General features: G+C 54.7%; 9 protein-coding genes across 9 annotated transcripts; 5 read left to right on the top strand and 4 right to left on the bottom strand.

Annotated features, from left to right (window-relative positions):
- Window positions 1-3,907: 3,907 nt before the first annotated feature.
- Window positions 3,908-5,572, top strand: WHR41_01683 (uncharacterized protein; the record flags this gene model as incomplete). The annotated part of the gene is made up of 1 exon (XM_069370289.1): window positions 3,908-5,572. The coding sequence occupies one exon, from the start codon at window positions 3,908-3,910 to the stop codon at window positions 5,570-5,572; it is 1,665 nt and encodes a 554-aa protein (XP_069232599.1).
- Window positions 5,573-6,421: 849 nt separating this feature from the next.
- WHR41_01684 (uncharacterized protein) lies at window positions 6,422-7,411 on the bottom strand (the record flags this gene model as incomplete). The annotated part of the gene is made up of 1 exon (XM_069370290.1): window positions 6,422-7,411. One exon carries the CDS (start codon window positions 7,409-7,411, stop codon window positions 6,422-6,424), a length of 990 nt encoding a protein of 329 aa, XP_069232598.1.
- A 68-nt stretch (window positions 7,412-7,479) lies between these two features.
- Window positions 7,480-7,857, bottom strand: WHR41_01685 (uncharacterized protein; the record flags this gene model as incomplete). The annotated part of the gene is made up of 2 exons (XM_069370291.1): window positions 7,637-7,857; window positions 7,480-7,580 (listed from the first exon to the last, which is right to left on the bottom strand). Exons 1-2 carry the CDS (start codon window positions 7,776-7,778, stop codon window positions 7,480-7,482), a joined length of 243 nt encoding a protein of 80 aa, XP_069232597.1. The 5' UTR covers window positions 7,779-7,857.
- Window positions 7,858-8,007: 150 nt separating this feature from the next.
- Window positions 8,008-9,665, top strand: WHR41_01686 (uncharacterized protein). The gene is made up of 2 exons (XM_069370292.1): window positions 8,008-8,113; window positions 8,248-9,665. The coding sequence occupies exons 1-2, from the start codon at window positions 8,086-8,088 to the stop codon at window positions 9,579-9,581; spliced, it is 1,362 nt and encodes a 453-aa protein (XP_069232596.1). The 5' UTR covers window positions 8,008-8,085; the 3' UTR covers window positions 9,582-9,665.
- Window positions 9,666-9,974: 309 nt separating this feature from the next.
- WHR41_01687 (uncharacterized protein) lies at window positions 9,975-10,820 on the top strand (the record flags this gene model as incomplete). The annotated part of the gene is made up of 1 exon (XM_069370293.1): window positions 9,975-10,820. The coding sequence occupies one exon, from the start codon at window positions 9,975-9,977 to the stop codon at window positions 10,818-10,820; it is 846 nt and encodes a 281-aa protein (XP_069232595.1).
- A 755-nt stretch (window positions 10,821-11,575) lies between these two features.
- Window positions 11,576-14,210, top strand: WHR41_01688 (uncharacterized protein; the record flags this gene model as incomplete). The annotated part of the gene is made up of 2 exons (XM_069370294.1): window positions 11,576-12,116; window positions 12,168-14,210. 2 exons carry the CDS (start codon window positions 11,576-11,578, stop codon window positions 13,934-13,936), a joined length of 2,310 nt encoding a protein of 769 aa, XP_069232604.1. The 3' UTR covers window positions 13,937-14,210.
- Window positions 14,211-14,576: 366 nt separating this feature from the next.
- On the top strand, window positions 14,577-15,223 carry WHR41_01689 (uncharacterized protein; the record flags this gene model as incomplete). The annotated part of the gene is made up of 2 exons (XM_069370295.1): window positions 14,577-14,813; window positions 14,867-15,223. The coding sequence occupies 2 exons, from the start codon at window positions 14,577-14,579 to the stop codon at window positions 15,221-15,223; spliced, it is 594 nt and encodes a 197-aa protein (XP_069232603.1).
- Window positions 15,224-15,524: 301 nt separating this feature from the next.
- On the bottom strand, window positions 15,525-16,361 carry WHR41_01690 (uncharacterized protein; the record flags this gene model as incomplete). Its single annotated transcript, XM_069370296.1, has 1 exon — window positions 15,525-16,361. The coding sequence occupies one exon, from the start codon at window positions 16,359-16,361 to the stop codon at window positions 15,525-15,527; it is 837 nt and encodes a 278-aa protein (XP_069232819.1).
- A 1,815-nt stretch (window positions 16,362-18,176) lies between these two features.
- On the bottom strand, window positions 18,177-22,817 carry WHR41_01691 (uncharacterized protein; the record flags this gene model as incomplete). The annotated part of the gene is made up of 2 exons (XM_069370297.1): window positions 18,177-19,128; window positions 19,185-22,817. 2 exons carry the CDS (start codon window positions 22,815-22,817, stop codon window positions 18,571-18,573), a joined length of 4,191 nt encoding a protein of 1,396 aa, XP_069232820.1. The 3' UTR covers window positions 18,177-18,570.
- Between the last annotated feature and the right edge of the window lie 122 nt (window positions 22,818-22,939).

Genomic DNA, 22,939 nt, shown 5'->3' on the forward strand with positions numbered 1-22,939 from the left:
AGTATCCTCCGAACGACAAGGTGGAAGCATGGAGTTGACATAAGGTGTATTACATATAAAAAATTATGTACAGACAAGTTGTGTGAGACACAAATATAGGTATAAAGCGGTGAAAAGCACCTTTTGACTCAAAGAAAGGTATAGAGAACGAGAATGTAGTGCAGCGTGTTCGTGACGGCGTCGGCCGAGACCCTGCTCGACACAACGACCGCTCGTTAGGTCGCGGTTGCAAAGGGATTAGCTCCCTTCAGGTATCCGGTATTAGGTATTAGAGTATGGACCTCTGGCTTAGTTGCCGGTCTTGCTCTTGCCCGCCAGGGCAGGGAGGACAGAGGCCTTGGGGCGGGACTCGGTTGTCGATTGGGAAGGCTGGCTCTGGGGCTTCTCGGCCTCGGGCTTCTTCTCGGAGACGGGGGCTTTGGCGGCAGGAGAAGACGCCTGAGGCTCAGGCTTGGAGGCAGAGGGAGGGCCCTGAGGAGCAGAAGGAGGGCCGCCCTGGGGAAGCTCTCCCATCACATCGGCGAAGGGAGACTCGGGCTGCTCGTGCTCGGGCTCGGGCTTGGACGCGGCGGGAGGGCCTTGCATCTGGGCGCGCTGAGGTCTCTCTTCACGCTGGGGGCGTTCAGGGCGGCCTTCAACTTCGCCGAGGATCTCAGCGACAGGGAACTCGTGCTCAGATGCAGAAGAAGGGCCTTGGGGCTTTCCGCCTTGGGGCTTGCCCTCGGAAGAACCAAAGACATCAGCGACAGGAGATGCCTCCTGACCATGAGGGCCGGAGGGCTTGCCGCCAGACGGGGGAGCTTGAGCAGCAGGAGCGCCGTGGGCCGGCTCCATGGGGCCGGAAGGAGGGCCAGAAGGTACACCACCCTGCTCGTGGGACAGCGGGACAAGGAAGGCGTCGAGAGGGCTCTTGCCAGCGGGCTTGCCGGTAGGCTGAGCATGGCTGTCGGCCTTCTGAGTGGGGGCGAAGTGTGCCTCGGTGCGGGTGTCACCCTTGAAGGACCTGGAGGACTCGTCGGCGTTGAAGGGAGAAGAAGGAGGACCCTGGGGAGTGGGCGCAGGGCTGGCAGCGGCAGGAGCGCTGTGAGCAGCGGGCATGGCCTCAGGCTTTGCGGTTTCGGAGTCGAAAGCCTCACGCTTGCCAAGACCAATGGGGAGACCGACGGGGAGCTTGTTGAGCTTCTCGAGGTGCTTGTTGATGCCGTGAAAGCCCTCCGAGGCGGTGGCGTTAGCGGTGGAGTTGGCTGCGGAAGTGACATTCTTCTCTGCCTCAATCGGGGTGGCGGCGGCGGCTTCGACATCTTGGGCAGGGGTGGCAGCAGCATCTTGGACCTCCTCGACCTGACGCTTTCCGACAGGGAGGCCAGAGATAGGGTCTTCGGGGAGCGGGAGATCCTGACGCTTCAGAGGGAGACTTCCTATCGGCAGGCCACCAAGAACATCGTCGACCTCGCTGGTGCTGGCGCTTGTGGCGGCAGGGGCAGCGCTAGCAGTCTCGTTCTTGGCCGCAACAGGCTCCTCGGTGGGAGTCTCCTTGGCCTCAGGCTCAGCAGCAGGCTCCTCCTTAGGAGCCTCTTCCTTAGGAGCCTCTTCCTTAGGAGCCTCTTCCTTAGGAGCCTCTTCCTTAGGAGCCTCTTCCTTAGGAGCCTCTTCCTTAGGAGCCTCTTCCTTCTTGGCTTCTGGCTCAGCAGCAGGCTCCTCCTTAGGAGCCTCCTCCTTCTTAGCCTCAGGCTCAGCGACGGTCTCGTTCTTAGGGGCCTCAGCCTCCAGAGCATCGGTAGGGATAGTGCTGACAGGCTTGACGGTCTCATTCTGAGGCGCAGCGGGCTCCTCAACAGTGGCGTTGGCAGCCTTGGGCTCCTCGACCGCCTTCTCCTCCTCAACAGGAGCGGCGGCAGCAGGCGCAGGCGCAGGCTCGGACTCGGACTTGGTGCTGTTGTCCGACTCGAGATAGTCCTGGAGCTTGGCGTCCTGCGCGTCTTCGTCGTAGTTGCCGGAGCTGTCAAAAGTCTCGAGGTAGGCGTCGAGGGGGTCGGCCGGGGCGGCAGCGGCCTCGCTGTCCTGCTCCTCAGTGACTTCGCGGAAAGAAGGCTGCTCAGCCTCCTGTCTGCGGACAAGGCCAGTGGGGAGAGAGGGAAGGTCCCCGATGAGGCCGGAGGCGGAGGAGCTGGAAGAGCTGGACGACGCAGGCTTCTCCTCCTCCTGTCTGCGGAGCAGATTGGTGATCTCGGGAAGCTTTGGCAGAGCGGAGGTCGGGATTTGCTTGGACATGTCAGTCGACCTCGGCGCAGGCGCTGCGGCCGCGCCGATGGCGAACAGGGTAACGAATGTGGTGAGGTGCATTGTGTCGACCTCAGACGTGAAGAACAAAAGCAAAAGAAGGGATGGTGAACCGAAGCGAGCCGAGTGTGAATAGAAAGGAGGGACATGATACTTGCGGAATGGTTTTGTACTTAAGGCGGCCACGCGCAGTCTTGCGAAACAGACAGACACCTAAGACAAGCATAATATGCGAAATGCTCGAGCACCGAACGATCTGCGGCGTTGGTATTGGAAAATTAGGCGGTTTGGAGGTGAAGTCCACGCAGAGTTTGGCGTGATAAAGACAGTGCAGCGGGTGGCGGAATGGTGCAGCTGATATAGGTAGCCGTTGCATAAAGCTCAGCGGCCCGAGATTGACAACCAACAGGAGGGCGAGGGCGGACGATTGCCGGCACGGTAAAGCAGCAAGAACGTTTGGCGTTAGAGCGGAATGTCTCTCTCTTGCTCCGCTATGCAATATCCTTGTGAGCACAAGTCGTTGATGACCCTGGGGTGCACAGATGAGTTCAATCTCACAGAGCGGAGAAATCGTCCGGTCGAGTGTCGAGTAGCTGCGACATTCTCATTGACAGATGGATGACAGACGAGGTCTCGGAGACACTTCCTGGCCAGTGGTATAATTGAAGTAGAATGATTCGTGCTTACAAGTTGTTACGCAACCCGCTGCGATTTTGCTGAGCAGATGCGTCTGTCGCGCGGACAGAACAGGAAGATGACCATGGCTCTTCCCCAGTCCGCTTGTGGTAGAGCTACCAGGATAGTCCCGGCTCGTGAATAGTCTTCAGATCCAGATTAATATGCTCTCATCCAAAGGTTGCAATGAAGCCGTCAACGAGACTAGCGGTTTGTGCCCAATTCAGTATTTTGAGGCCTTCAGAAGTACCAAAGGTACGGAGCGGTGCAACAGATTGCCTCTCACGCCAGCAAAGACACGCAACGAAGATGAATATGTTGACGAACACGACCGCGACCACGACGCGACGAGACGGCCGCGAAGGCGTCAGACGTGCATTCTGGCAATACGTGCATGGTCTTCTCGCATGCTTTCTCGTCATCAATTTTCGTTATCAATCTCAGGCGCTGCAACTTAACTATGGTGTACTTCAGCAAGCCTCGATGTCCCCGGTCGAAATACTAAGTCCCTACCGTGGCTATTCTGTGATGAGTGCTTGAGACCTCGCGTCTCGTGCCTCAGCAGCCAAGTCGACGCTTTTAGGAGTTGGCAAGCCTCAGGCTGCAAGAACGCTCGCAGCCAATCAGCAAGCACACGGAGCTGTGCAGTCAGCTTGCCGGTCAGCAAGCCGCGATGACCGCATCATTGGCCGGCGGTGTTGACGTCGATGTTTTGTCGCCGGCCTGCCGAAGCTCCATCGTCCAGCCATGCTGCATTGCATCGTCGCGTAAAGGCCGTAAGTAAGTCCGTAGCCTCCAAGGTGACCTGCAGCTTCCCTTCCTCTCCCCCACCACTCGTCCTTCCATGTTCCCCTCACTCCGTCACGCAACATCCCTCTTCCGTCAACCCATCGCGAGGCAAGCTCCCCGTCTGTACTTTCAAAGCGCCTGCTTCTCTACCACTACACGCATCATGGCGTCCGAGTTCAAGCTGAAGGGCCTGACCAGTGTCGACCTGAAGAACGGACAAAAGCAGGAATGTGAAGTCGAGGGCGTCGAGGGCGGCAAGGTGCTGCTTGTCAAGGCCCAAGATGGCCTGCACGCCATGTCGCCCAACTGCACCCATTACGGAGCTCCTCTGATGAAAGGTGTTGTCACTGGTGACGGCCGTATCACCTGCCCGTGGCACGGTGCCTGCTTCAAGATCTCAACCGGCGACGTTGAAGACGCTCCGGCTCTCGATCCGCTGGCTAAGTTCAAAGTCGTACAAAAGGACGGCGGTGTCTACATTTCGGGTGAAGAGTCTGCTCTCAAGGCCGGAAGGAGAAAGCTGAACATCAAGTGCTCTGCAAAATCTCAAGAACACACCGTGATCGTTGGTGGTGGAAGCGGTGCTCTCGGTGCCATTGAAGGCCTGAGGGGTGGCGGATACTCGGGCAAGATCACAGTCATTTCGTCCGAGCCCTACCAGCCCATCGACAGGACCAAGCTTTCCAAGGCTCTGATCACAGACCTCTCCAAGATCGCCTGGCGCAGCGAAGACTTCTACAAGGAGGGTGACGTTGAGCTCGTGACTGGCAAGTCCGTCAAGTCTGTTGACTTCAAGGGCAAGACTGTCACGTCCGAAGATGGTAAATCATTCAGCTACTCCAAGCTCATCCTCGCATCTGGTGGTATCCCTAAGTATCTGCCAATGGAGGGCCTGAAGGGTGATCTCGGCAACGTGTTCCTCATCCGTTCGCTGCCCGACGCCCAGGCGATCATGAACGCTGCTGGCCAGGACGGCGGCAAGAAGATCGTCATCGTCGGCAGCAGCTTCATCGGCATGGAGGTCGGCAACGCACTCGCTGGCATGAAGCATGACGTTACCATCGTCGGCATGGAGGAGGAGCCTATGCAGGGCGTCATGGGCAAGGAAATCGGCAGCATCTTCCGCAAGCTGCTCGAGAAGAACGGCGCGAAATTCAAGCTCTCCGCCTCCGTCGAGAAGGGCACCCCTAGCAGCTCCGACAAGTCCAAGATCGGCGCCGTGCAGCTCAAGGACGGCACCTCGCTCGAGGCCGACCTCGTCGTCGAGGGCGTCGGCATCCGCCCCTCCACCGATTACCTCCGCGACAATTCCGCCGTGCAGCTCGAGAAAGACGGCTCCATCTCCGTCAACGAGAAGTTCCAGGTCCCCGGCGTCTCTGATGCCTTCGCCATAGGCGACATCGCAACCTTCCCCTACCACGGCCCGTCGGGCAACGGCAAGCCCGTGCGCATCGAGCACTGGGACGTGGCGCAGAACGCCGGCCGCAGCGTCGCGCTCACGATCAACTCCAACGGCGCCGAGCACAAGCACTTCATCCCCGTCTTCTGGTCCGCCGCTGGCGGCCAGGTGCGCTACTGCGGCAACACACCGCACGGCTGGGACGACGTCATCATTCACGGCACGACGGATGTCAGCGAGGGCAAGCAGAGCTGGACCGCGTTCTACACCAAGGGCGACGAGGTCGTGGCTGTTGCCAGCATGATGAGGGACCCTTACATGACCCAATCGGCTGAGCTGATGAGAAGGGGCAAGATGCCGAGCAAGAGCGAGCTGCAGAAGGGTGTGGAGATTCTCGAGATCAGCATCCCTAGCGAGGTTAAGATCTGAAGTGTTGTTTAGTCGGATTCGCAGAGAGATGGTTCTTGATGAGACACGCACACATATGAACTTGTAATGAAAGTGGCATGCATTAGCTTTCCTCGTGTCATACTTCCAAGTTTGAGGGACTTGCCATTTTGGTTTCTGTGTCCTATCAATCGAGAGTGATGTCTGTAATCTGAAATGGGGTCATACCGCTTGAAGTCTTCGTTCGCGCCCTCTGATCTCACGGAAAATAGCAGCGAATTGAAGAGAAATTATTCTTAGAAAATGATGGACGATATTCAACTTCACATATACAAGCTGAACATCTGTATTTGCTTTCTACGGCCATGTTGTGGGTGAGAAGTGGACGTCATTATGTTTCGAGATTTGTGAAGTTCGTCAGCTATAGCGTGGAGTTCAACGATCACGAAACACCGTGACGACCTACCCGCGTGCAACAGGCAAGCCAGGCCAACGTTAGGTATTTGACACATATCAAGAAAATGCATAAAACAATTAAATGTAGATAACAGTGCTGGTGAACAAAAAGAGACGAGCAAATGCAGCATGGCGGCCTAACCCCAACCCTAACCCTACGGAACCCATCGTCCGACCTTTCCAGCACAGACGCGTCGCCGACGCTGGGTATTAGCCCGTTACGCGCAAATGCTCGCGTTGAAACGCAGGATTGCATCCGCACAGCGATTACACAGAGTAAAGACTTCCATGTGCTTCCTCGCACACGGGCGAATGGCGGTGCTCTTGTTGAATGTGCCAGGCAAGGCTCAATGGCTCTGACACTGGAGTATGAAGCACACAGATCACTCAAAGTACCGGTACAATGGCTAGCTAGACTTCACACACACAGGCCCATTACTCCTCGTCGCTCTCATCTCCCTCCTCATTCTCGTCCTCAACCAGGGGAACTACCCGGAACTCCACGAACGTGTGCCCTGTGCCTCCGCCGGCGGCCTCCATATCGACCAGAAACTGCAAGTTCAACACGCCCTCTTCGTCAATGCGCAGCGAAACCTTCGTCGCAGTTGCCATAGCACGCTGCGCGGCTTTCAGCAGGGAGAAAGTGTAGCTCGCGGTTGTCTTGCGGTGGCAAGTGTACGTCTCTAGGATCGGAGTTTCCGAGGGCGTGGACGTGCTGAAATCGACTGTCGCTGAGCCCAGCGAGCCGGTCACAGAGAATGACAGGGTAGAGTGCGAGGACGACGACGGCGTGGCGGTGATTGTGACCGATGGCGGGTTCAGGGATGAGAGCTCCGTGATGGCGTCCAGGAGGCTGACCGAGCGCATGATAGTCTTCAGCGCGATGGTGTCGCGCGCAAACGGAATTTCTTCGCTGCTGTCGGGGTCGTAAGTTGTTAGGTCGCAGGTAGTTGTAACGCCTGTTTCGGTCATGTGGACGCTGAGAGGGTTGCCTTCGCCAGAATAGGATAAGGTGCAGATGCCAGCGGTGTGTGACGTGAAAGCGTCGAGGCCCGCGTGTCGACCAAGGCGATGAGCAGCGAATGCGTCTGAAGCATCCGGGCGCTTGGTAGCATTCGGATCAGAGAGGGTGAAGATGTTGAGTGTTTCCAGGAGAGAAGTAAGAGAGACTTGGAAATGAGGTGGTTCTGGAGGATCATCCTGGGAGGATGCAGGTTGGAGCTGGTTGTATTTGTAATTTGTGAAGAGTGATCTTTCTAAGAAGATGAAAGCCTCCATGACGCTGCCATCTTCTGTGGTAATGCGCAGCCCTTCTGGGGCAATGCGAACGTGTGCCTTGCTGGTGAACGATATACAGCGAAGAAGTTGAAGAAGTTGGCGGGCCGAAGAGGAAACGGCAGTGAAGAGGATTGAATCGGCAGCCATGCTGGGCAGATGCTGAAATGGTCGCTAGGGAATTGTAGGGTATCGTAAAGGTTGTAAGAGTGGATGTTTTACACGTAGACGCCGACGGCACAGATCATGTAGACAGCACCGAAGCCGAAAGTTAGAGAAGCCGGGACGGCATACAGGGGAAGATTCTTGAGACTGTTGTCTGCAAAATTATCAGTACGCCGTCGCGACCGAGAGACAAGCATCTGAAGTACTTACTCAGGCCAAAGAGGCCAGTGAACAGGAGAGCCGCGAACAGTAGACCGAAGCCGACGGTGAACTGCTGAGACTTGTCGATTGTGGGAGCAAAGGGCTGGCTCGCCGAGGCGTCCCAAAGATCCTGAAGAGGCGTGGAAGACATGGAGTGCTCGTCGAAATTGCAAGGCAACGTATTGGTTCAGAGAGTGGATGATGTCTCCTTGTCAACAGAGCAGCAGTGAGGCTTCACGGACATGCAGCCATTGAACAGCTGGAGCTCGGCTTCTGGAAAGCCGCATACTGGCCTCAGGCACCAGTATTCACGTGTCAACGGCGTGGCTTCCGCACATCCCATCGAGTGACGCTCCGCAGCTGGCCAAAGCCATCATCGCGAAGTCGGCCTCCGAGCGAGTTAAGAGGTCTAATCGCAACACACACCCAGCACATTACCACAGCATTCTGCAACAAGTATGGCCCAAGGGGCGCTAGCAGACGAGGGTGAGTAGTCTCCATTATCTTGCAATTGCGCAATAGCACCAACCAACATGCGACACGGCGCGTCGAGCGAACGCTCCGCCGTCGCAGGTAAACGCCGATTAGTGCCAGTCAATACTAATTGCGTATCTCTGTAGCACCTAAGAGGAAAGCCGAAGCTGATCTGAACGGCGACACGAACGGTCATGACGCGAAACGAATCAAACCTTCGACTTCCCCCGAACCTGAGCTCCCTCCACCGAAGGAGGAGGAGGACGAGACCAATGGCACCAACGGCACGAATGGAGCAAACGGCACCACCTTTGAATACAGACCTGCCATTCCTTTCCCTGAAAAGCCTGCTGTGCTAGAGGAGCGCAACGGCGACATCTCTTTCTGCGTAGTCAACAATGATGGCAAGCCTCACTCTTCGATCATCCTCACCGGTCTCAAATGCATCTTCCAGAAACAGCTACCCAAAATGCCGAAGGATTACATTGCAAGATTGGTATATGACAGGACACATCTGAGCATTGCAATCGTGAAGCGCCCGCCTACTGGAAGCTTTGCTGAAAGCTCCGGCTTGCCTGGAGAAGTTGTGGGAGGAATCACATACCGACCCTTTAAAGGGCGACAATTTGCTGAGATTGTGTTCTGTGCTATTAGCAGTGACCAGCAAGTGAAAGGATATGGTGCTCATTTGATGTGTCACCTGAAAGATTATGTCCGCGCCTCGAGCGATGTGATGCATTTTCTCACATACGCCGACAATTACGCCATCGGCTACTTCAAGAAACAAGGCTTCACCAAGGAAATCACGCTCGACAAGCCTAAATGGATGGGCTACATCAAAGATTACGAGGGCGGTACCATCATGCAGTGCTCTATGCTGCCCAAGATCCGCTATCTAGAGTCCGGACGCTTGCTGTTGAAACAGAAAGCTGCCGTTCATGCCAAAATCAGTGCGAACAGCGCCAGCTACACGACACACTATCCTCCCGCGCAATGGAAAAAGCTCAAACCAGGCGAGCCTATTCCGGCGATAGATCCACTAACCATTGATGCCATCAAAGCCACTGGCTGGAGTCCTGATATGGATGCACTGGCTCGACAACCGCGCCGCAATCCCTCCCACAGCCTCTTCATGAGCCTTCTCAACGCCCTGCAGACATCGTCAGCTTCATGGCCTTTCTTGGCACCTGTGAACAAGGACGAAGTGCACGATTATTACGAGGTAATCAAAGAGCCTATGGATCTTGGGACCATGGAGCAAAAGCTTGAGAAGGACCAGTATGAAGTGGTGGAAGACTTTGTCAAGGATGTGCTGCTTATTGTGCGGAATTGCAAGCGTTACAATGCAGAGAACACGCCCTACGCTAAAGCAGCGAACAAGCTGGAGAAGGAAATGTGGAAGCGGATCAAGGAAATCCCCGAGTGGAGCTACTTGGAATCGGACAGCTTTGAAACGACGAACAGGCAAGATGGGAAGTGATGATAGTAAGGAAAGATTAGCTACGGATGCGGATCCAGATTTTATGTGATACCCCAATATGAATATCATTCTTCAATTGCCGCATTCTTCACGTGCATTTCCAGTCCTTTTCAGCTTCATTGCATCGCGAAACAACAGTTGTTCCGCGGCTGTGAGCCCTTCAACTCGGTTGGCCATTCATGAAAGTACCTTGCACTGTGAAGTGCCAAGCCTCAGGCTGGACTTCATCGAACGTCACGTCAGCTTCACCAGGACAGGGCTGTTGAGAATCGCTTACACATGCGCGCGAAATGCATGATTCGCGTTTGTGATAGTGATCGTTACATGTGTAGAAACAACTCTTCTTCAGCGCAACCACTTTACTTGTGAAGAACCAGGCTTTGCAGCGCCGACATGTCCTCGCCACCACAGGCACAGGCTGGGGGCTTTCTATCGCCCCCTCCTTCTTCAGTGACTTCGTCTGTCACTAATGCCCATGCCGAGCTGCCACATCCTCGGTCAACACCTTTGAAGCCTGGTGGAAACAAAGAAAGTGCTTTCATTCGCTACGTGGACGACCGTATCCTTCACATCCAGAGGCGCTTCGCCAAGCGTGAGACACCGTCTACCAACGGCGAGGACGCGGAGAAAGACGCCGCTGCTATCTGGGACAGTGTCAAAGGCTACAAGAGCATGCGCGAAGCGTGCAAAGATCTAGAAAATCTCGTCGGCGTGGTTTGGGTGAGCGGCACTCCAGGGCTTCAGATTCCGTATCTAATTAATCTGGCACTGCTCATGACGACGGTCATTGCTGGAATGCCTGCCAACCCGAAACAATTGTTCCGATTATTGGCGAAGCTGGATCATGCGTTTGCTAGTTTGCTGCAAGGAAAGGATGTTGAGAGCGGAGAAAGACTGCCTGGTTTCGAAAACAGACGTGGCGTTAGCGGGACGGAGAAAGTGAGGATTCGAAGCTTGGTTGAGAGGACTAGGAGAAGCGTGATGGACAGTCTCAAGTCTGGAGAAATGGAAGAGGCGGACGCGTCGGACGAAGAAGATGCCGGCTCCAAAATGGAAACGGATCGCGAAGATGACCTTGAAGGCGAGCTGATTTTGGAGGGCGACGGCCCGTACGCTTCTGGACAGGAGGAGGAGAGCTGGGAAATGCAGATCGCGAGAGTATATGATCGCACAATGGTTGAGCTAGGGGACAGTCTGGATACGCCTAACATTGGGATCGTCACCGAGGGCCGCACTTGAGCTCGATGGCGAAGCGGCCATTCGGCGTTATGCACATGCCAATCTGTTGCTTCGCTAGGCCCTCTCCAAATCCAGGTTTCTTGATCGACCAGGACCTCAGCTTTGTCGGCGAAAATGTGCTAGGCGACACCGCAAGTCGTTCAGACCTGGGGTTTTGATGAAATTGGCCTTCCACCGTGCGGTGTGCCCTCGGAAGCTATGAAGGAACCTATGGTGGTGAGTACCCAGCCGAGATGGGTACAACATGGCACCTGCATTTGCCTGTCGCGATGAGGTTATCGGTCCTGATGTCGGTTCCGAGGTCTTTGTGCTGCTCTCACGCCACACAAGGGCAGCGACAAGTGAATCTCGACACGATTCCCCTCATACCGGCTTGTTGAATTGGTGGAAGGAACGGTCTACTGGTCGCAATGTCATTGGAAAGCTCTGGCAAGCCTCATGGACGTTACGTTGATTCGACACAGGGTCGGCGCGCCTGGAAAAGGCGCTCGACGAGTTGAAGTTAGCCGGCCCCACTGGTGAGGTGCTCGTTAGAGGCTTGCACGGCGCCTTATCGTGGGCGTCTCTTAAGCGGAGTTGCCGCGCAGCGCGTTCTCACCTTGATCGTACACAAACAAATCAACCCTGACAAGACTTGAAGTCACTGACATTGAATCCCTGGGATCTTGCCTCATTTCCTCCAGACCTCTATACCACTACTCCATCACGCCTGCCTTCAACAGGTGTGCGAAAAGCGGTCCGCCGCGTTCAGCTGGATGCCGACATACAAGTCCCTCGGCATTAGCGCCTCACTGTCGGTGTCTGAACTCAACACCACCCTTTCCGATGGCATCAAGTTACGCATGGGCTCAGACCAGCAGGACGATGCTGACCGCATCAAGCTCCAGCTTGCCAATGGTCGTACGCTACGCGAGCGTCCGTGTGGCAATGCTGACGGAAAAGTGAGTACCAATGTCATGCAATTTGTGGGCGATAATGAGGACATGATCCTTTTCGTGGTTGTGGCTAGGGACAAGGAAGAAGCGGAGCAGCGGGTACAGACCTTTCTACAGCAGGAGACCGACACCGAGAGTGCTTGCAAAAACTTGAGTTCTGCAATTCGTGTACGTACTCTGGATCTCGAGAAGCAACTGCAGGCCGACCTCGATCCCTCCGATGCCACCAATGGTACCTTAGAGGATGGAAACCTTTCAAAGCGTAAGCGATCGAGCATTCGACAGCGCGAGATCAAAGACAGCCAAGCTGGTAACAGCACGAGGAATAACGACCAAGCGAGCGCCAACAAGCGTGGTAAAGGTAAGTCAACCATGCACATGAGGCAATTTGAGAGATTGACAACCTCCGCAGGTTCCGAGTTAATTTCTAGGTCAATCAAAGAGCAAACCACTTCTTCTCAGCGCGCCCCTGATGGCCCACTTGCACTGGATCTTTCCGTCGATTGTACGAAGTTTCTCGAGCGTGGAAAAGATCATAGTCCCCTCTCTCGCAAAGACCTCAAGTTCGAGGTTTACTTGAATGGCCAACTGGTCGAAGTCAGCTACGAGAATCTGCGCCGCATATGTGGGCGATACGGGAAACGAGGTGGCTTCTTCCAGTTCAGTGGAACCAGATTCCATCGTCAAAGCGAGAAGCCATGGGTCTACGTGCCGACAAAAGTGCTTGACAAAGACGATGGACAGGCTGATCTACGCTGGTCTGAGATCAGCGCTGGTTTGCAGCAAGAGGCCACTGCTCGCGGCACCGATGTGTTTCAGCAGCGCCCCATCTCCGCGCAATACCTCATCGCGCTGTCTCACATGGACCTACCTGAAGACTTGAAGGGCCACACCAAATTTGCGGTGGTTGACTTGCTCATCACGGCTGGAAGGGGCTGTAAATATGGACCAGAGACGAGTTACATTTTCGGACCGACTCGCATGGAAGACAACACTTTCAGCGAACATGCACCTATTTTGGAAGGTCTAGGACCTTACCGTGAGCTCGATGGCGAAATCACAATGGAGTGCGACGACCTTACTTCCTGCAGCCTCCCGGTACCGTCTTTCATGACCGAAACTGCTCCTACGCAACCCCAGCAGCCGTGCCATCCACCGAGCCCGCAAACACCACGAAGCATGTACAAACGCGCCACTCAAGCTTACCGTGACGTGCTTGAAGGCGCTGTCGTCAAAAATGGAATTCATAAATACGAGGGCTCCCAAGGCCGCACGAAAGGCACTCGTACTCTGAGACAGCGGCTTGGTGACATGCTGAAGATGTCGACCCAGAGACGGCGCGATGTATTGGACGATATGCAGGATGACCTCGATCCAGAGACTCTAAACATCATCAAGAAGGCCCTTCAGATGGATGATGCTCCACCAGACAGCGTGCCAATGCCCCCTCGCAAGCAAGTTCGCTTTGTGGAGGAGAACATCATGGGTGCGCTTGATGGCGCGCAGGAGAATGATATGCAGAAATCTTCTTCGGCCGTCAACACAAGTAAGCTAGATGGCGCAGTAGTTGAGCGAGAGTCGCTGGCAGGCGCTCAGCGCAGGCCCTCCACATCTTGGCTCACCTTGCCGGATCGAACGGTCAGAAATACCAGAGCGAATGCTTTGGCCAACTCGCCAATTCCATTCTCTGTCGAGAATTCGTACCCCGGTGGAGTCCGCTCGGCTCTTTCAGACCCGACGCTTGATGGGAGCAGCGAGAAGTCGCCGGTCCTTGACCCCGCTCTTATCGCACCAGAGTCCTCGACACCGTGTGGCTATTTCCAAAACCCCTTTACTGCCGCAGCGACCCAGTCCGCCTCACAGGACGGTGTACACAGCCATGCTGAGGCTACGATAGCCGATTTCGCACCACAGGACCAGGTCACCAGCCCTACTCTGGATTCGCCAACCCGACTCGCCGCCCAAGGCCATGTTTCTGGCGCAAACAGAACCAGGCTCCGCTGGAATCCAAACGAGAAAACGGCAGAGGAGGCCCTGAAAGACTTTCAGATTCCGGATCTGTGCAAAGGCAGTGTGGTCACCTACGCCGAAGGTATGGCCCAGAGACAAGTTGAGAAAGCTCGTGGAGGAGAGTTCCACGAGGAGGACATCGTGGTCGGGATGCGCTTCATTGTTATTTGAGCGTGGAGACTGCCTGCTACGGCATGCACTGAGCTGCTGCTTGTTCTTGAGACGCATAATGAGCGATGCGTGTGAGAAAAGCTAATGGAATGACAAGGAGGAGGCAGGGAATTGCACATGCTTGCTGGCTCGGAGAAAGCCCGTCTTTTTGTTTATAGCCCACAGGCACTGCGATTCAAGTTGAAAGAGGGCGATCGTGCCTGTAACTTGCAAAGGGTAAGAAGTATAGCTGAACGTCAATAACGAATTGAAGGAACACCTACCTGTGCATCAATTACCAAACGATCCTGAGGTCACATGTAGGGGAAAGGTGGGAATTGATTAACCCCAGATCTCGTCCCCATCGATGAGATCGGGCCATTCTTCTAGCGTCGCTGATCAATGCGGGATGGTTTCATTCGCCCACATGGCCGCTGTCGGCACGGAGTTGCGTGCCGTAGCATGCGTAATTGACTTTTGCAGAGAGCGCGATTGGCTGCAACGAGACGTCGCTCGTTACATATGATGTATGAAACAAGGAAAAGAGTGTACGGCTTTATATAGATCCCTTGCGGAATTATCAGGACAACAATCTTGCTACTTCGGTCAATCTTCATTCACCAAGCTTTTCTTCAAAACAATAGTCTTCTCACAAACGACGATGGGCGAAACAATCTCCGACGCGATCGCTGCTGACCATCACTCTTTCGACGAGTATGCGGACTACCTAAAGACCGCCACAGACGATGCCGAGAAAGTCCGGTGGCGGAATCAACTGACATGGACTGTCGCAAGGCACGCCATCAGCGAAGAATTGACACTCTATCCGGCCATGGAAAAACATCTGGGAGAGGAAGGTGTTCGACTATCGAAGACAGACAAGGAGCAACATCAAGCAGTGGGTATCTTATTGTTCTAGCTAGTCCGTGGTATGTTGACCTTCGTAAACAGGTCAAGAACACTCTCTATGAACTGCAGGATATGTCCCCTATCGACTCCAAGTTCTTGCCGCTGCTCGAGACCCTCCTCGAGAACCTCCACCACCACATCGAACACGAAAAGGACGAGGACATGCCTCGACTTGAGAAGCTCCTGTCTCGCGAAGAGAGCGAGAGGCTTGCTAAGAGCTTCAAGCGCACCAAGAACATTGTGCCCACCCGCAGTCATCCTGCTGCCCCAACAGAGTTCTATGCAGAGTCGCTCGCTGGTTTGCTGGCAATGCCGATCGATCGATTTCAGGATTGGTTGAGAGATTTCCCGGATGAGCAGGACGTCGAGGATGCGAAGGCAAGGACCGGTTATGAATGAGCTTTGTCGCGGAAGGGTATTTCGTATGGAGTCTTCCGTATCCCACTTTAATGTCACTGGTCGTCTGCTGGGTCATGTAACCAATACCGAGGCTGCTGCGTCTGCTTCGATGAGACCACGAGGGATTTGGTAGCAATCGTGTATTCATCGCAGAGCGGGCCGAGGCGCCTTGGAAACTGCGGTGCCGGAAAACCGCCAAGTGGATGCAAGATCAACTGCGACAGGCCAAGGTCCATTTGGCGTGACGGTGGATGTTCATAGGTCCCATTTTTAAGCGGTGCGGAAAATGCACTACATGCAATCATTTCACACGCTGACGGACCTTGAACTTTGTACCGCTCTTGTTAACGCCGCCTTTCTTGCCGTTCATTTGCACTCTTTGATCCTCGAGCTCCCGTAGCGCAGTCGAGAGATCTTCCTCGCGGTCTTTCGCAGCCCCAAGCTTGTTGCGCCTCGTCTCTATGTGATGCTTCTTGCGCTTGGCTGCTGCTCTTGCTGCCTTTTCTTCCTTGGTTGTAGGCTTGGGCTCAGCTTTCTCTTCAGGCGCATCTGACATGTCTGTGTCTGGCCCGTCGAGGTCGTCCAGTCCGTCCAGTGGTTCCATGCCTTCCAGACCATCGAAGCCAGCAAATTCGTCCATATCGTCAAAACCATCCATGTCCTCATCCCGGGGATCGAGCTCTTCACCCTCATCTCCAAAGACGATCCTGTTCTTCCCAAAAGAAGCGCCGATCTTGACACCGTTCTCCAGCGCAGTGACCTCCTGCTCCAGCCTTGCAATCTCTTTCCTTGTGCTCTGCAGCACTGTTCTGAGGTATGCCACGTCCTGAGTCTTCATCAACTTCACGACGTCCATGCTCAAACTCTTTCCGCCGCCACCACTGTTCTCCGCGCCTCGCTTTGCGACTTTAACACCATTCTTGGTCGAGCTGTTCATCATCCCAAAGTAGAATTCATCCTCGTTCCTGTCGGCCGCCTTGGCCTTGAGCGCATTGAGCTTGCGCTTTTTCTGGTTGTGGTCCTTCGCTCGGAGAGAGTAGTCCTTGCGTTTTTCGAGCAAGCCCCATTTTTGGCGCTCCAGTGGTTGCGCTCGCTCTTTGTGGTTGCGCCGCTGAACGGCATTGCGCATGGACGACATGCTTGCAACTTCTTCTGGATCAAGTGCGGGCGGAGAGTTGTGTTGCAAAAGAGTAGCCCAGTTCTCGTTCCTCTAGGAAATTCTTAGAGCCGAGGGTCGGAATCATCCGAGGATTTGCCGATCCTGAAGCACTTCGCCTCACGCCTCCAGATCCATCTGATCCATCGTAAAGCAACCCCCATACACTCGACTGGTGCCATGGAATGCCTGTGGTGGTCATGAATATCTGTTCGCAAGAAAGTCCACAGCCCACCATGAAAGTCTAAACTAGCCACAAATGCCTGACTTGCGTCCCGCACTTCCTACTCCTGGGTCCATGGGCCCTATCTCAATCTGGATCACGGAAGTTCGAAGATCATGAGCAATTTCGTCAAGTAAAATCAATTGAGTACCTATAAATTGTATTACCTGAGGTGATGATGCAGGCAATGTGGTAGCGGTCCTACCCAACGAACGTATCGACTGATAGCGCTCGCGGTTTCAAACATGCGATCACATGGTGCAAGGTCCCGAAATCTCTTTGCTAAGCTAGCATAAATCAGTACGACAATTGGGTGTCTCATTTTGTCCGAACCTGCAGATGCAAGGAATATGAGATTCGATCGCCGCACACGCCCAAGCCCATCAATGGCAGCCGCGTGGCTTGAAGACATGATGATTCGTACGCACGCCAATGTTCTTTTGGACGAGGCACCTCGACCGTAACGAGGGAAGTTACTAGCAATTTGCTTGAGGACCATACGATTGAGAAGCACATGGACATTGAAGACTTGATCGGGGGCCAATGCTGGTCCTGTGGTAATCAAAGGTGGTATGACAACCGGCCGTCTCCATGCCGTGAAACGTGAGAGTATATGTGTAACATCTGTGAGGATTCAGCCCAGGTAAGTCCGATTTTGATGCATGTCATCTCTAAGGGGGCTGCATGATTCGCTGTCTTGCTCGGATGCAGCATTTCCCAGTTGTGAAGCTCTCACTCACTAGATCTGCAGCTCGCAATCGAGGTAACTTGATAGCAAAACCTACAGTGAACTTTCACAAAGTCAACTGCTGGAATCTCGCTTGCTTGTGGCGAAGCAATAGCTCACCTATCGCTACGCTCGACAGCATGTACGCCCCGCACCGCATCACTCACTACATGCCCATGCGCAAGCACAGCGCACAACCCACAGCAGTCGACCAAACACATCAACTAGCGCCTCAACTACCCCGTCTCACAGCAGCGATGAATCCGCAGGTCGGCGCACACACCTTCAGACTCCCACCCGAGCTCCCCAACAACATCTACGAGCACGTCTTCGCCGCCATCCACGACCGCGCGATAGATCTCGAATCGGCCCAGGCAACCGCTCCGCGCCTCGTACACCGCCTTCTGGTCGGAAAACACCTTCCGCCTCAGCAGCAAGCGCGGGTGGCACGACAGCTGGGTCACCGAAGAGCAAGTCGAGCGCGTGCGCCAGGTCGTGATTGACTGGGAATACGCCAGCCGTGAAAGATACTACCAAGGCCGCGTGCTCCTGAAGCGGCGCTTCGCCTTCGCCTTCGGCCTCCTCTGGACGATCAAGCTGGAAGTCAGGGGCCTGGCGGAGCTCATGACGGAGAAGCTGCACTACTACCACGGAAGCTCTGGGAAGTTCAACAGATTGTCCCGTATGGACTCTCGTGAGAGGAATCCGAGAGCTCAGCTGGCGAGGCTGATGGGATATTGTCACAAGGAACTCAGGCAGTGGCGGAGGCGGAATATGAACGAGACTTTGTGACGGGGCAGAGGCAGAAAAGTGCATCTCTCTAGGGGCTCTGGCGAAGCAGGTTGGCGCAAGCTGACATGCTGTATTCTCCTTGTACTGTAGTCTAATGAAAAGCGGTTGAATATTCCGCGTCTCCAGCTCCAATCTCATGTTCATTCTAGATAATCCTCGTAGATGCCTACATTATGTCATTCTGCGATCCGAAACAAAGGCCGTGACAAGAAAACCACAAACAAAAAGCTTCAGAAAGGGAAAAAGGGGTAAATCTATGCCGCTAAAAACCACCTCCCGACGCCCGCCACATGCTCACGTGGAAATCATAAGCAATGGTATATCCAGTCCGAACGCCACTGCAACTCCCGCCAACTCGGGAGAGTCGTAAGAAAAGAAAATGCCCGTTTCGTTCCCGCCGCCAATCTCGTGAACCAAAAGCAAGCAAGCAAGCAAGCAACACCCAACACTCAGCGCACAATACTAGCTCCCCTTCCGATCATCCCGATCCCGCCCTTACCAGCCTGCAGACTCTGCCTGACGATCAGCTCCGCCGCCGCAGCGGCCGCCAGCCTCTCCTTCTGCCTGCTGCGGTCGCGGAGGTAGCGCTCGGCCTCGGGCCGCATGCGCAGGATGCGCAGGATCATGTCGTCGTTCGGGTCGGCCTGGATCTCCTTCCGCTTCTCTTCCTTGGCCTTCTTCATGGTGCCCAGGTTGCGGCTCATCATGATGCTCTTGGAGCGTCTGGTTGGCAGGGCGGCGAAGATGCTGCTGTTGGCTGCGCCGCCGATGTTGCCGAACGTGGGCGGAGCGGAGAGTCGGTTGAGGCGCGCCGCGGCTTCTTGCTGGCGGGCGGCGGTGGCGGTGGCCATCGCTTCGGAGGTGCGGATGAGGTTGTCGGTAGTCTCGAAGTAGAAGAAGTTGAGGTTTTGTAGGTCGTGGTATTTGGGTGACTTGAGGACGTCAAGCGGTACGCCGAGGACTTCGCTGGTCTCTTCGTCGACAGCATGGAAGAAGTCAAACAGGATCTGTGATCGTTAGCATCCGGGTTGTGTATCTGAAAGAAAATCCGTCATGGACATACCTGCAGCCATTTGTAGACCACATCGACTTCCTGCAAAGTGAGCGGACGCTGTGAGCTGATCTTGTCGCTCAACGGCGGAACGAGCAAGCCCTCCAGAGTCACCAGGACTTCTTTCCACAATCTCGTCATAACCATGACCATGGCGCTGTCAGTGAGGGTCTGCTTCATAATTGCGAAGTTGTCATCAAAGTAGGTCAACAGTGGCTTCAAAGCGTTGTTGACATCAAGCTGCGACGGAGCAGTAGATGGGGTCGGCACGGCAGCCATGGAAGTTGGCCGGCCCGACATCTTGGACCAGTAGCCTTTCATCGAGTTCAAACCGGCAGTGACCTGTACGTTGATATTCTGCGCAGTCAAAGCACGAAGTGTGCGGCGCGACAGACATTGGTGGATGTATGCGCTGAGCTTGTCGGTGATCTTGCGCGTCATGTCGCGTTCGGTACGCTTGAGTGTCCTGAAAGCCTTTCCAAAGTAGAATTGGATGTCGTCGCGTTCGCCTTCCATGCTGACGCGGACCAGCAGGCGACCCTGGGTGTCAAGGTCAAGCCAATACTCGCGAGGCATGAAGTCGTTGAAGTGACTCGGGTCCAGCTTCAAGCTGGTGCGGCCAAGGCAGTCGTGATCGCCGAGCGCATCCCAATCCCAGACAGTTGCAATGACATTGAGCGGGCCGGTGGTGATAATGTCGACGCTCTCATCCCAGCGAGGGTTAAGGTTTCCGTAGACGGTCCTGGTCTTCGCCAGTCGCTTCTGGTATTCATCACCCAAGACCACGTACGGATCGCTCAACCCGTTCATGTCTCCTGCCTTGAGATCCTCTGCCTCAATGATCTTGATCGTGAAGACATACTTGTTTCCTCGCATCCTTGGCGGTGGCGGATCCCGGCGTTGGATCACCTCAGCGCAAGCATCGACGTTGATCTCATGCTGTAGCTTATCCAGCTGGTTAGTTGCGTACTCAATGTTATTGAGCTTCACAAGACTCTCCGGCAAAAATTGAAACGGTTCGACCTTCTCTTTCTGATTCCAGGCGTCGCGCGCCATCGCAACCCATTTCTCTTTCTGTGTCCGCTGCGCCGCCTCTTCCTGCTCCGGTGTCTGCCTGTCCATCTCGGCGACAAACCTGCGCTCCATCAACTCGCAGTAGCGTGCCACGCCAGCACCAATGCTTTTGCCGGTGGCTGTCATGAACTTAGCGTACTGTAGATCATCATCCCATTCCAACTTGACAATCTGCTCAATGCTCTGGTTGAAGATGCGGAAGACGTCAATGGGGCTTTGACTGTGTCGCTCGTCATCAGTGGCGATGTTGCCCTCGTGGGCCGTGCGAACCTTGAAATCGTCCTGAGCCAGCGCGCCTTCAATCCAGTCCAGGATCTTCGTGTCGGTGGCAGCGATCCATCGCCAGACAAATTCTTGAAGCAAGCCCTCAATGTGGAAACCGAAATCGCGGCCGGGCAACGCACTTGCGTGGACCTGCCGGATTGAGACCAATTCCTTGTACAGATCAAAGCCATCCTGAATCGGCACATCCTCCTCTTTCGACTTTGACATTTCCATGATGCGACTGACGAGTGCCCTCGCGTCTTCTGCAAAGCTAGGGAGGATCTCCTCGACCAGGATGGACAACGGGTTGGCACCCATGACCTCCGGGTTCTTCCTGTAGCGCTTCTGGATCTTCTCAGACAAGTTGACGACAGCTGAGCCAAGCTTGATGATATGAGCGAACTCCCATTCATCGGCTTGCTCGGGAACATGCTTGGACAAGATCTCTCCATACTTGTCCCGAGCCTTCTGACGAAGTGATTCGATCAGGGAGTTCGTGAACCCGTCTAGCTCTTCTGGCGTTGTGGAGAAGAGAGGATCTTCGTACAGATGCGTATCAATGACATATAGAACAACTCCAATGCTCGGCGGTTTGCTTTCGTAGCAATTTCCAAACAGAGTGAAAAGTTCGCGTAACAGAGCATCGTGCAATGCTGAGAGCGCCTTTTGCCACACCGACTGATCGTAAGTAGTCCACTTGCCGCGGTCGAACATATTGGCTTGCGCTTGTAGAGCGGGAGCAGACTTGCCTTTCTTTGAAGGCTCAGGCGGAGGCTCTTTCACGAAGAGGAACGCGGCGTCGAGTGTTTCCAGACTGGCGTCCTGCGCAAGAAACTTGTCCTTGACAACATCCAGGAAGAGTACCAGCCGCGTGGAAAACGGTATGCGCCATCGTAGCCCAACTTCATTGAGCAACTCCGTGCTTTGGAGACTCAACAGCTTGATCTCAGTAGCATCCTCCGAAACAGATGAGGGCTCAAGATCCTCGTCTTTCATGTCGTGAGTAAGAGCGACTTGCAAGATATGACGATAGTACGCTCGTGCGTCTAGAGGAATGAATGTGAACTTTGCTTCTGCGCCGTCCACAGACGCACTTCTTGAGTCCCGCGGCGAATTGCCTCCCAGATTCAAGCTGCTGAGATCGACAGGCTGGTCGATCATGTAGCTTGAAGCACCTTCAATACTATGTGGCCTGCTCCCATCGGAAGACTCGATTTCGGCTTGCACACTGGCAGAAGGTTTGAAAGCCGGTAGTGCACCGCTGGTACTGCTTTTGGCAAGTTCTGGGTTTGACTGAATGATGGCCAGCATCATTTGACTGAGGTCACCCGTTTCTCCTTTTCGCCATGACTCGAAAGCTTCCTCCGTGTCAAAATCACCTTGGGTGAGCGTTGCTTTCGTGCTCAGCATGAGATGGTTCTGGTACTCCTTCAAATCTTTCAGGGCAGCAGTCTCGGTCCACTCTTCCTTGTGCGCATTGATATCGTTTTGGGCCTGGGCAGTGGGAATTGCGAATATGCGACAGACGCGGATGACTAGTGGCATGTCCCTAACCTCGTAGCTCCTCGGAACCTCGACCTCGACGCTCTGTCCACCTTGTCCACCTGCCCGATGATTCGCGTCTGCCAAATCCTGATCGTGCTGCAGGAGCTTGGTCTCCAAAGTATGTAGCCTGCTGCTCAGCTCAGGTCTTTCCCTCGCCCAATCGTTGTTCTTGAGCACGTTGCTGATCAACCTCACGAACAGTGCAACGTGACGGTCCACCATCATCTTCCAGCTGTCATCGTCCGGCGCCTTGCCCTTTTGCAGCTCCGATGTTGCCTTTGAGAAGAAGATCAGAAGCAGATCCTCCACCCTCCGGTCCTTCTCCATCGATTTCCTGAAAGTTGGGTTCTTGAACTCGTTCAAAAACGCGGCAAACGTTCTCTTGACTAGTGCATCGCTGTACTCCGGCATCTTCTCCTGACCAACTAAAACCTTCGTGATACGCTTGTCCAAGGCACCCATAAACGCGTGTGGAAATCTTGTGCTCTTTGAGTCTCGGATCAGGCTGAAGTCCTTGACCATGTCCTGGATGCTGGTGGAGCTCCGCTGAATGGGCTTGCTTGTATTCGCGACATGCTGGACACGCTTCTGGCGTGGCTGAAGGAGATATGACAGGAACGCGACGCGAAGGGCGTACGTGTACGCCTCATTGTCGCTGATGGGGGGTTTGGCGTAGGATATGTTGCGGCGAAGGTCTCTGGAGGCGGCAGGCCGAGAGTTGGCTCGCTTGCTGTTCACCGACGTGCGAGCGGAGGAGGCCATTTTGGCACCTGGGATCGCACGGGGAGAGTATACTGGTGTTGCGATACGATGGTGTGTGCCAGCTCACTTCATTCTGCGAGGGTCCGGGGAATCGCAAGTGGGGTGACGATCGACAGAGGAGC

The sequence above is a fragment of the Cladosporium halotolerans genome (genome assembly GCF_011745625.1).
Source record: "Cladosporium halotolerans strain TM138-S3 chromosome Unknown Sca4, whole genome shotgun sequence".
Lineage (NCBI taxonomy): Eukaryota > Fungi > Ascomycota > Dothideomycetes > Cladosporiales > Cladosporiaceae > Cladosporium > Cladosporium halotolerans.